General features: G+C 51.2%; 1 protein-coding gene across 3 annotated transcripts; it reads left to right on the forward strand.

The window, feature by feature from the left end:
• The first annotated feature begins 126 nt into the window (after positions 1–126).
• On the forward strand, positions 127–10833 carry DNAJB1 (DnaJ heat shock protein family (Hsp40) member B1). Of its 3 annotated transcripts, none has more exons than XM_038567038.1 (4): positions 127–265; positions 1024–1107; positions 8519–9099; positions 9408–10833. In XM_038567038.1, exons 3-4 carry the CDS (start codon positions 8608–8610, stop codon positions 9636–9638), a joined length of 723 nt encoding a protein of 240 aa, XP_038422966.1. In that variant the 5' UTR covers positions 127–265; positions 1024–1107; positions 8519–8607; the 3' UTR covers positions 9639–10833. The 3 variants fall into 3 exon arrangements, with proteins under 3 accessions (XP_038422966.1, XP_038422967.1, XP_038422965.1); XM_038567039.1 differs by having other exon boundaries at positions 155–281; XM_038567037.1 differs by lacking the exons at positions 127–265; positions 1024–1107 and adding an exon at positions 7020–7322.
• The last annotated feature ends 1223 nt before the right edge of the window (positions 10834–12056 follow it).

Raw genomic sequence — 12056 nt, forward strand, 5'->3', positions numbered from 1 at the left:
GCCAATCAGCTTGCGGGACACGCCGAGGGGGCGGAGCGCAGGCTAGACTGGACGAGCGGAAAGGTGCTTGGCCACCCACCAATCAATATGAGGCCTCAGCGCCGCGCGCCCCTTCCCCGCCCCTTGGTGGCGTCGCTGTGGAAACCAAGGGAAGCGACGGTTGCCTTAAAGCTGGGGGCGGGAGCAAAAAGTTGAGTGACAGGAAGGGCAGCATCCGCCAGAGCAGCATCCGCCCAGCGGGAGGCGTGGCTGTGTGAATTCCCAGGTGGGCAGCCCCCTGGGTAATGGGGAGCAGCAACCTGAAAGGGCTAGGTGCTGGGGGCGTGTGCCGGGGGGCCTGGAGGGAGAGGCCTCTCCCGCGAGGGGGCCCCCATCTGTCATGAATGGGAGGGAAAGAAAGGGGAAATGAATGACGAAAAGCCCCCTGGGGGGCATCCCCCAACTTGCAACCTGAGCCCTGACCCCATTCAGGGGGGTGCAAGCCCCGCTTGTAGGCCTGGGGCGGGGGGACGCCCACACTTGTCTACCTGTGTTGTCCAATATGTTCACCACTGGCCACTGGCCACATGTGGCTACTGAGCCTTCGAAATGTGGCCAGTGCAGATTGAGATGTGCCATAAATGTAAAACAGTATGAAAGGGAGAATGTAAAAAAAAAATCATTAATAACCTTTTATGTTAATTACAAGTTGAAATGATAATATTTTGGATATATTAGATTAACATGGATTATTACAATTAAGTTCCCCTGTTTCCTTTTACTTTTTTAACATGCCTATTAGAACATTTAATATCACAGACCTGGCTTGCATTTGTGGTTGGCAGTTGTGCCTGACCCTGGCTTTACTGGACAGTGCTGGTCTGTGATCATGCCATGCTTTTGCTCCTTTGATTGTCATGAGCAGGCTGGGGAAGTTGGATGCCACTACACACACCCCTGCACACACTGAAGATTTCAGGATGGGGTACAGAGTGAGTAGCACCTGGCACACTCCCTTACCTTCTCTCTTTCTCCTGGTTCCAGCCCCCAGCCCAAGCCTTCATCAACTGTGGAATCCTCTGGAACTTAGAGGCCTGACATCAGCAACTTGGTCAGAAGTCCTCAAAGGTAAATCCCTGATTCACAGCAGAGCAGGGTGGGGCAAGGTGAGTCAGTGCTTAGCATTTAGTCATACAGGTTCAGTTCTGGAAACTTCTGAAGCTACAGTTTTGGGGGACCTGTGATTTCCAATAAAGGAAGCCAAGGCCGTGGTCTTCAGAAACTATCTTTTTCAGCAGGCCTATCTGGGCAAAGGAGATGAAAACATAAAAGTGTTTTATCATTGTGCTTTCAAAAAGATCTTTTTCCGTTGGCTGGTATAGGGCTTATAGTATATTGAGATCCTTTGTGATCTGGACAGGCTTCACTACCTGCCCTCATTGATGGGGACAGGAGGAGTAATCATTTAGAAACCAAAAGTTAAAATCCTACCAAGTTGAGTTACTTGAGACATCTAAGTGTGAAGTGCTGAGGGGCACAGTTGAACCCCTAAAATCTAGCCAGGTTTTGCTACTTTGCCCTGTCAACTTCCAGCTTCTCTAATGTGGGCTGGGTCGGCGTGTCTTCTGTATTACTGCATTCCAGCTAGGTAATGTGTGTGCAGTCCAAATGGATGTCATTTTGGGCAGAGTCCATGTCCACTCCTACGGTCTCAGAACATTCCGGAATTTACCTTTCAAGGCTGTTTCCCTGAGCCCCACACTCACTCAATAGGCACCAAATCATTTTGTGAACCTACTCTATTGCGTGCCAACAAGAGATTATCTCCACCCTCTCCTCACCCGCAAGAAGCTCATAGAAAGGCAGGATCCAGCCCAAAAAAGGACAATTCCTCTTTGTTTTTGCACCTTTTTTTTTTTTAAGATTTTATTCATTTACTCATGAGAGACACACACAGAGAGAGAGAGAGAGAGGCAGAGACACAGGCAGAGGGAGAACCAGGCTCCATGCAGGGAGCCTGACGTGGGACTCGATCCCAGGTCCCCAGGATCAGGCCCTGGGCTGAAGGCGGTGCTAAACCGCTGAGCCACCGGGCTGCCCTCCTCTTTGTTTTTGACGGATATTGAAGATGCCAGGACCCCTTGTTGGCCTCATCTGGCTTCCAATAACCAGGCTGTCAGCAGAAATAATACCCACCTTCAAAATTAAGACTGGCCACTGTTGAAACGATTCATGATACCATACTGAGGCTCTGACTGTGCCTGTCAGTTAGGGACAACTAGACCCTGCTTCTGTCCCCAGCACCCCCAGCACAGTGGCTAATTTATAACAGCCACAGCTAGATACACTTAGTGGTTGCTGACAAGCAAACAAGCCCCTTAAGACAACGTCTGAAGGGGAAATTCCAGAAAGGTCTTGTGCTGTGGCAGCACTAAAGGATGAGTGGGGGCTCCTTGGATCTCATATTTGGAGGAACCCATGGCCATTTGAATGTTGAAGTTCTGGTGTGTCTATCTGTCTCACAAGCTCCTTTTGTATTTCCCCTGGGTAGGTAAGGTAGGATCTTGATTTCTTTGGGAACCTGGCTTGGCTGGTTTTGGGGTATGTGCTGGAGCTGGTTCCAGCTGTGTGAGAGAAGGTGAAGCCTAGAGCAGACAAGCCAGGGCTGGTTAGCAACTTTCCACTGTGTCAGGATCCCCAGAGAGAGGCTTCCCAAGTCCCATATCTTGCCTTTGTTATTTGTTTTTAAGTCCATAGAATTTTCCTTTTATTGAGCTTATTATAACTTACATACAGTAAAATTTACCTTTTTTTAATGTATAGGTCTGAATATATATAGTTTCATAACTAACATCAGCGTCCAGATATATAGCATTTCCATCATCCCCCCAAATTCTCTTGTATCTCTTTGTAACACATTCTAGCCCCCAGCAACCAGCAATCTGCTTTCTTCCCTAATACTTTTACCTTTTCCAGAATCCCTTATAAAATGGAATCACAACACTACGACTCAGAGAGCCGTTGAGCCTGGCTTCTTTCACTAACATAATGCATTTGAAGTTCATCAGCACTGTCTTCTGTACCAGTAGCTCCATCCTTTCTTATGGCTGAATAGTATTCCACCATGTGGCTGGACCACAGTTTATTTATCCATTCTCCCATTGAAGGACATTTAGGTTTTTACGATTTTTTAAGATTTCATTTATTTATTCACAAGACACACAGAGAGAGGCAGAGACATAGGCATAGGGAGAAGCAGGCTCCCCATGGGGAGGCTGATGTGGGACTTGATCCCAGGACCCCAGGATCAGGACCTGAGCCAAAGGCAGGTGCTCAATCACTGAGCCACCCAGGTGCCCCAGGACATTTAGGTTTTAAAGGCGGTTGATAATTACAAATCAACCTTTGATAAACATTCATTCATGAGCTTTTCTGTGAACATAGGTTTTTATTTCACATAGGTATTCCAGCAGGGGTGAGATTGTTGGCTTATACAGCTGTAGAGGTCTTTTTGACGAAGAGAAGCAGAGTTGAAAAGAGTAGTGATGCATCTTTTAAAAAAAAAAAACAAAGGCTTTATCATCATCCTCTGAATCACACTGTACAGGAGCTGAGTGCTTACCATACACACTGAGTGTGCTAAACACGTTACACTTCAGCATTTTGCTCACTGGGTGACCTCAGGCAAGTCACATGACCTCTCAGAGCCTCGATTTTCCCACCTGCAAAATGCAGTCCAACCCCATAGGACTATAGCAAGGATTAAGCGAGTTCATACACATGGAGCATTCAGAGCCGGCTTGGCACATAGTAGGGCCATGTCGGCGTCAGCTGTTATTACAATGTTCATTTCCTGGCCCCTCTCAATTTCATCCTCATAGCAACTCTAGGAGTTAAGATCTATTCTTATCTCCATTTATAGAGGACACACCTAACGCTCCAAGAGATTGAGCAAGTTGTGCAAGATCATACAGGCAGTACATAAATAAATAGTCGGTCCAGCGGGATCCCTGGGTGGCACAGCGGTTTGGCGCCTGCCTTTGGCCCAGGGCGCGATCCTGGAGACCCGGGATCGAATCCCACATCGGGCTCTCGGTGCATGGAGCCTGCTTCTCCCTCTGCCTGTGTCTCTGCCTCTCTCTCTCTCTCTCTGTGTGACTATCATAAATAAATAAAAATTAAAAAAAAAAAAAAAAAAAAAAAAAAAAAAATAGTCGGTCCAAGATTTCAGCTGAGGCTGACTGATTTCAAACTCACCTTCTTAGTTCCTCCATCAGCCAGGGTTCTCCCAAAAAAAACAGAACCAGGGTATATGTGTTTGTGAGTGTGTGTGTGTGTGTGTGTGAATTATTTATTTTTTTAAAAAGAGGGGATCCCTGGATGGCTCAGCAGTTTAGCGCCTGCCTTCAGCCCAGGGCATGATCCTGGAGTCCTGGGATCGAGTCCCACATCAGGCTCCATGCATGCAGCCTGCTTCTCCCTCTGCCTGCCTCTGTGTGTGTGTGTGTCTCATGAATAAATAAAATCTTTAAAAAAAGATTTTACTTATTTATTCATGAGAGACACACACAGAGAGAGGCAGAGACACGGGCAGAGGGAGAAGCAGTTTTCATGCAGGAAGCCCAGTGTGGGACTCAATCCCAGGGACCCCAGGATCATGCCCTGGGCCAAAGGCAGACACTCAAAAAAAAAAAAAAAAAAAAAGGCAGACACTCAACTGCTGAGCCACCCAGGCATCACCTGTGTGTGTGACTTAAAAGATGTATTTCAAGGCACAGGCTTACATATCTGTGGGCACTGGCTAGGCAAGTCTGAAATCTGTAGGGCAGACCAGCAGGCCAGAAACTCTTGGCCAGGAGCTGACACTTCTTCCTAGAAACCTCCATCTTATTTGCTTTTAAAGCCTTCCAACTTATTGGACGAGACCCATCCACATTATACAGGGTCATCTCCTATACTTAAGTCACCTGATTATAGATGTTGACTTAACCACATCTACAAAATACTTTTACAGCAACAGACTAGTGTTTAATTGAACATCTGGGTACCATAGCCCGGCCAAACTGATGCATAAAATTACCCCATTTTCTCTGAGTTGAGAGCTCAAGATTTGCTGAAGTTTCTGTGGAGGTCACCTTTCCAGTAACATTTTGAAGTGTCCAGTGAGTGTCCAGGTCAAAAAACCTTAAGGACAGGTGTTGGACTTATTTTGTGTATTTTGGGAGGCAGACAAAAATTCCTGAACATAACCCAGGCTTACTCAGGGAAGGGGGTTAGTCCCCAGCCCTAGGTTTGCCTGCAATTACAAAGACACCCAAAGCCATGTGAAAGGCCTTTGGAGATGGCCACATCTGTATCTCCAAATCTATACTATAAAATACTAGCATAGAAGCATGAGGAAGTCCAAGAGCGCTGGATTTTCCTTCATGATGAGAACTCTCCTACTATTTACTTGCGTAACTTTTTAAAAATTGAATTATTTCCTCCCTTTGATGGTTCAGGACCCCTGCTGTACCATACTAATGGATGCCTAGCCCAGACCAGTCCTCCCAGGTTGGCAGTATGTGCACTAATCCAGACCAGACCTTTCTGATACAGTTACCCTTGGTGGGGTCAGTGAGTGGCCAAGGATGGCCAGCGTGACTCAACTGGAAGGCAGGGGAAAGCCATGATCTTCTTTCTCAGAAGTCTCAGCTTATACCAGGGCAGCAGTCACAAGAAGTGTTTTTGCTGTGGTGCTGCCAGGAAGGGGGTGGCTGAGCAGCCCATTATTCACCAAGATGGTTAGTCACCCCTTTAAAAGTACTTCCTCTGTGCCAGGTCAGTCCTGCACACCTTGACTTACAAGGCAGGTACAACTGCTACCCCCATTGTACAGATGAGGAAACTGAGGCCCCAGCTGGCTCAGTAACCAGCCCAAGGTCATGCAGCCAGGAAGTGCTAAAAGTGGGAATGAAATCTGCTGCTGGCTCCAGAGCCAGTGTCACACACCCTGACCTCCTAAGCAGTTCTCCTAGGAACCTTCCACCTCAGCCACCACAACTGCCTACCCCTTCTCAGGTGATACCCCATTCTGAGCCTCCCTTCCCCATCAGCCCTTTGACCACAAGCACCCCAGACTCTTGGAGCCAAAGGGGATCATATTGCCCACAAGTGAGGAAACAGAGGCCCTGAGAGGTATATGACACACCCGTGTCCCCCCAAATCATAAATGTAGTGGGGAGAAAAATAAAGCAGGTGCATTAAAAACAGGAATATTTATGAAGCGTCCACTGCGACTGGGTTCCAGATACTGGCAACTGCAGGCTGGGAGGGAGGTGGATTTAGCAAGAAAACCAAAGAACAAGATAATTTTGGATTTCAGTGGCAGGTGTTCTTAAGAGAATACTAAAGTGAAAGGCATGAGGAGCCTTTTTCCCTGGAGGGAAGATCTCACCAGGGCGGTGAGCTTTGGTCCTGGGGCCTCACCTTGCTTTGTAGGAACCCGTATGGTGAGGACAGGCACAGTCCTGGGGCTCCTAATTGTATTCTCCCCACAGCCAGGAAAAGAGGGTGGGTAGGTATTTTTATTCCCCTGTTACAGAAGTCGGGGTGGGGGTACCTAGGGCACCGCAAGGTTAGTCAGCTTGCTCAGAATCGCCCCGGGAGGGGGGTGCTCCGTGAGCAGTGGGCGAGCAGTTCTGTCACCTGGGGAAGGGCGGGGCAGCCTTGAGGGGCGGGGCCGCACGCAGCCCCGCCCCTTCCCGAGCCTCGTGTTGTAACCTGTTGACCCAGGCTCGTCGGCCTGGTCCGAGAGGGCAATGAAGGAAGGTCGCGATTGGCTCCCCGCGAAGTGGGCGGGGCCCCCGCAGCTCGGTGCGCGCGCCGCGGGGAGGCGTTGCCGAGGACGGAGCGGGAAGGGGCGTGGCCGCGCGCGGGCGGCCGTTGGCGGCGCGGCCCCGCCCCGGACGTCGCGCGTCGCGGACTGGGCGGCGGCGATTGGTCGGAGCGGTGCGGGGGGCGGGGCGGAAGGTTCTGGAGGGGGCTGGCGGGCTCTGGAAGCTTCCGCCGGACGGGTATATAGGGTCCGGGACGGGGCGGCGGCGAAGCCGGGGTACGGCGACAGCTGGGCGGCGGGCCGCAGGCGGGGGCTATGGGCAAGGACTATTACCAGACGCTGGGCCTAGCCCGCGGCGCGTCGGACGAGGAAATCAAGCGGGCTTACCGCCGCCAGGCGCTACGCTACCACCCGGACAAGAACAAGGAGCCCGGCGCCGAGGAGAAGTTCAAGGAGATCGCCGAGGCCTACGACGTGCTCAGCGACCCGCGCAAGCGCGAGATCTTTGACCGCTACGGGGAAGAAGGTGCGTGCGCGCGCGGCCAGGGGCGCGCCCCGCCGTTTGACAGGAGGGGAAACCGAGGCCCGGCGGCCGGGCTGTGGCAGCCCCGGGGGACGCCCCGGGCCCGGTGGGCGAGCGGCCCCCGCCCTCCGGCCACGCGGGCCTCCGCCCTCGGATTGGCGGCCGTCCGATGGGAGGAGGAGTCCTGGCCGCGCTGCTTGCCCAGAAGCTTCTAGCACGTCTGCGGTCGCCCCTCCCTAGGCTCCTCCACCCACGTCCCCGAGCAGTGCTGGGGGTGCAGTGCGGACGGAGGGGGCCACTGAGGCTGAGCCGGCCCGTAGCACCGCGCCCTAGCGGGCCGGGGCGCACCTGGGCGGAGGTGGCAGGCCGGGGCGTGCAGGGGGGCCGGGGGGGCCTCTGGCTGCGCGCCGGCACGACCTGCGAGTGGCGAGCCTGCGGGTGAGCGCGCCGATTAGCGCCGACCTCGCTCCGGGGCCCCTGTGAGGGCGGAGTGAGGTAATCCCCGTAAAGTGCTTACCTAACCTGGTGCCAGACACGTAGAAGGCAGCCAGCGCCCGAGCGCAGTCCAGGTGCAGGGAGCGGCGGGACCCGCCTCTGCCCGGCCTCCTCGGCGCAGGCCTCTCAGGCCAAGGGAAGGAAGCTGTCTTGTCCAGTTGCCCGTGGATGACTCAGACTGGTTTCTGGGCTGGGTCTTAAGAAATGAAGTGGCTTTTTATGTAAGGATGGTGGCAATTAGTGCCAGGGTGTGAGAATTTGAAAAGCTGCATTTATGGTTTGGCTTTCACTTGTGCTCCGCACACATCCTTAGCTCCCAAGTATTTCTAAGAGTAAACACTGAGCACAGATTCTGGAGGGGGTTTCTTTTTAATCTGATCTTTTAATGAATTTTTGGTAAGTTTTCATATCCTTGAGGGGAGGATAGGGCAGTCAAGAAGTGGCAGGAATTTGGTGGCCCCTGGAGAGGGCACTTGAGCCCTTTGCCACTGCCCTGGCACAGTGAAGTACCTGGAGGGGGGAGTCCCAACTCTGTTGCTGCAGTGGGGGGTTAAAACCTTAGGGTTTTTCCTTACTCTCTTCTGATAGGCTAATAAAATTCCTCCCCCTCCTCCCCATCATTTATGGTTCTCAAGCTTTTTTCTTTTAGTGAGAGAGAGAGGCTCACTGCCAACCATTTCATTTCTCCTGATTTTGCCTTTCAGGCCTAAAGGGTGGTGGCCCCAGTGGTGGCAGCAGCGGTGGTGCTAATGGTACCTCTTTCAGCTACACATTCCATGGAGACCCTCATGCCATGTTTGCTGAGTTCTTCGGTGGCCGAAATCCCTTTGACACCTTTTTTGGGCAGCGGAATGGGGAGGAAGGCATGGACATTGATGACCCATTCTCTAGCTTCCCCATGGGCATGGGTGGCTTCACCAACATGAACTTTGGCCGTTCCCGTCCCGCTCAAGAGCCCACCCGAAAGAAGCAAGATCCCCCCGTCACCCACGACCTTAGGGTCTCGCTTGAAGAGATCTATAGCGGCTGTACCAAGAAGATGAAAATCTCCCACAAGCGACTGAACCCCGATGGAAAGAGCATTCGCAACGAAGACAAGATCTTGACCATCGAAGTGAAGCGGGGGTGGAAAGAAGGGACCAAAATCACCTTCCCTAAGGAAGGCGACCAGACCTCCAACAACATTCCAGCTGATATTGTCTTTGTTTTAAAGGACAAGCCACACAATATCTTTAAGAGAGATGGCTCTGATGTCATTTACCCAGCCAGGATCAGCCTTCGGGAGGTAGGCTACTAATTAGTAGGGTACAGTATGGAGGGAGATGGTTGGTTTTTGAAGCTGTTGGGTATCTGCTTGACAGATCTTTCTGAGCACTTTGGAGCCAGGCTTGAAGGGTAAAATAAGAGCAAAAATAAGACTGACCAGGGTTCTGTTTTTCCAGAGATTAACATGCTAGCTAGTGACCTGGGTAGATCTGGGGCAGGGTCTTAGCTGCAGGGGCCTGATGGCACTTCCCCTCTATCAAACAGCTTCTGGGCAGGAATTGAGCATCCTAAGCTATTTTTCATCTAACGTTCTCTTTGCTCTTCAAGGCTCTGTGTGGCTGCACGGTGAATGTACCCACTCTGGACGGCAGGAGCATCCCCGTCGTGTTTAAAGATGTCATCAGGCCTGGCATGCGGCGAAAAGTTCCTGGAGAAGGCCTCCCCCTCCCCAAAACACCCGAGAAACGCGGGGACCTCATTATTGAGTTTGAAGTAATCTTCCCCGAAAGGATTCCCCAGACGTCAAGAACCGTACTTGAGCAGGTTCTTCCAATATAGAGCCACCTGTGTCTCCCAAGGACTAACCAGGGACCTTTCCAGAGCTCAAGGATTTCCGGACCGTTCCACCAGTTGTGGACCCGTGAGAGGGCGGGAGGGCCCAGGGAGGGCTTTCGTACTGCTGAATGTTTTCCAGAGAATATATTACAATCTTTCAAAGTCGTGCACTAGACTTAAGTGGTTTTTCGAGCGATAGGGCTGCAGGTGGTGGGGACAGCAGGAAAAGGCATTCCAGTCTGTGCCACTGGGTCCTGCAGCCCTCCCAGGATGGGCGCACACCCTCCCCCAGGCCCTGCCCATGGACCAGAGGCAGACCCACAGCTGGACTTGACGCGTCTGCAGTCCCTTTCCTTGTGGCCGATAGGTGGTGTCAATCTGCCGTCTCGGTTATCATACCCTGTACACTCCTCAGTTTCTGTTGTGAGATCAGTTCGTGTTTTATTCTGTATTTGTCTCCCATGTCTTGCTCTTCCCCTGAAGAATCCTATTTTCTCTTTTGCCATCTCAAATTGAGAACCAACTTAAGATTATTTTTGCAAAACTGCCTGGCCGGCACCCACAAGCAATACCTCTTGTTCCAGCAGGACCAAGGGAGCCGGCCTTGTGTGAATGGGTTGCACAGATGCTTCTCCCTGAAGGGTGAGGGGCCCTGGACAGAACAGGGGACTTTCTCCACCCCTGACTCTGAGACCCAAGTGCACTCATTTATGGGTCACACACTTTTTTTTTTTTTTCCTTTTTTCTGTAAGGCAATCTTTTAGCACGCCTGGGACTTAACCAATGGCCCAGGTAATTTTTCATTTAATGGACTCTGGACTCAAAAGGATTTGATCCTTTTGAATTTTGCACAGCTCTAGATATAATCCCTTTTGATAAAAGGGTCTTTGCTTCTGATTACAGGAGCACTGTGGAACGACTGTAAATATGTTTTTATAATTGTGTGTAATGTTGGTGTGCCCTCAAAGGAAACTAGTCCACGGCAGCTGCTGCTCTCTGTACAGGGCCACGATGGAATTCAGAAGGAACCTTGGGAGTTGGGGAGGGTGCCGGGTTGGAACAACTGTCTGTTCCCCACAGGCCAGTCTGGTGCTCAGATCTTTAGACTCATTGTAAGTTGCCACTGCCAACACGAGACCAAAGCGTGTGACTTGTCAATGTGCAGCACGACAGCATTAAAGACTGATGCTAAACCTCAGGGGAGCGGTCCTGCGACTCTGTTTGAGGGTTTTGCTAATGGGCTGGGGTGGTGGCTGGGCATCCCTCCAGATGCAGTCAGGGTGGAAGGGAAGGGCTGTGGAAGGGGGTGTGGGTACAGAGGCAGAAGTCCTCTGCAAGAGAGAGATAAGTCTCCTTTCCTAGGCTGCATGCAGAGTAGAAAAGATCATCCCACCCGGACTTGATCCAGGCACCCAAAGAGCCCTGTGGGTTTCAGAGCTGATTTCAGGAAGATTGGGACAGAGTTTAGCAATTCCCTTATGGGTCTTCCAGTTGCTGGGGCCCAGGGGAGGTGCATGGTCTGCCCTTATGATCCCTCCTCCACTCCTTTCTTGCTAAGACAGGCTGGGTGTCAGGCAGGCCCTGGCCAAACCAGACTGGAATTCCAGCCCAGAGCTGACCCCGCCCTGGAGAAGACCCATTTCCTGCCCTGGCTTCATTGGCAGGCCACTGAAGCTTCTTTTCCTTTGTAACTCTTTTTTAAGGAACTGGTTTTATTACAAGGTAAGTAATTACATGGGCTTAAAACAACGTATTGCTACTTTGCTACAAAATGTCTTAAACTAAAAACAGTGTGTTTAAAATCACAGGAGGAGTGGCTTTCCCTTCCTACTGAAACATCTAACCACTGAAAACGGTGTAGGAGCTGTGCTGTCCAAGAGAAGCTTCTGTAAGTGATGGGAACGTTTTCAGTCTCCTTTAAATGGAGATGCTTTGAGAGTCCATAAAATAAATTCAGTTTCTCCATTCCCATCACATTGCAAGTGCTCAGCAACAGTCACAGCCGGTGGACAGCACAAATCCAGAGGACTTTTCCCCCCAGTGTAAGATGTGGCTTTCTTCTTAGAGCAAACGCAGTGAGCCCAGAGGACACCGTCCTAGTTGGGAGGGACCCTGCATGTCTGAGCCAAAAGAGACTTACTGAACTTGTAAAAAGAACCTACCTAGAGCTGTGCAGGAGACTCTGGGTTTCTTTAGGAAAACCACCTGGTGAAGAGGGTAGAGGGCTTGGGTGGACGAAAGGCCTGCCTCCCAGATAAGCATTATTTTGTCATACTGGACTGAGTTGTGGGTGTCCAGAGGTGTCTGGTGTGTGTGCTGGCAGACCTTCCTAGCTTCCTTGGCCTCCCTTTAATGATTTGCTTTCCTTTTCCCACATGGGCTTAGCACGTTTCAGAGCTCCTTCCACATTGGTACATGTGG

The sequence above is a fragment of the Canis lupus genome, chromosome 20, assembly GCF_011100685.1.
Source record: "Canis lupus familiaris isolate Mischka breed German Shepherd chromosome 20, alternate assembly UU_Cfam_GSD_1.0, whole genome shotgun sequence".
Lineage (NCBI taxonomy): Eukaryota > Metazoa > Chordata > Mammalia > Carnivora > Canidae > Canis > Canis lupus.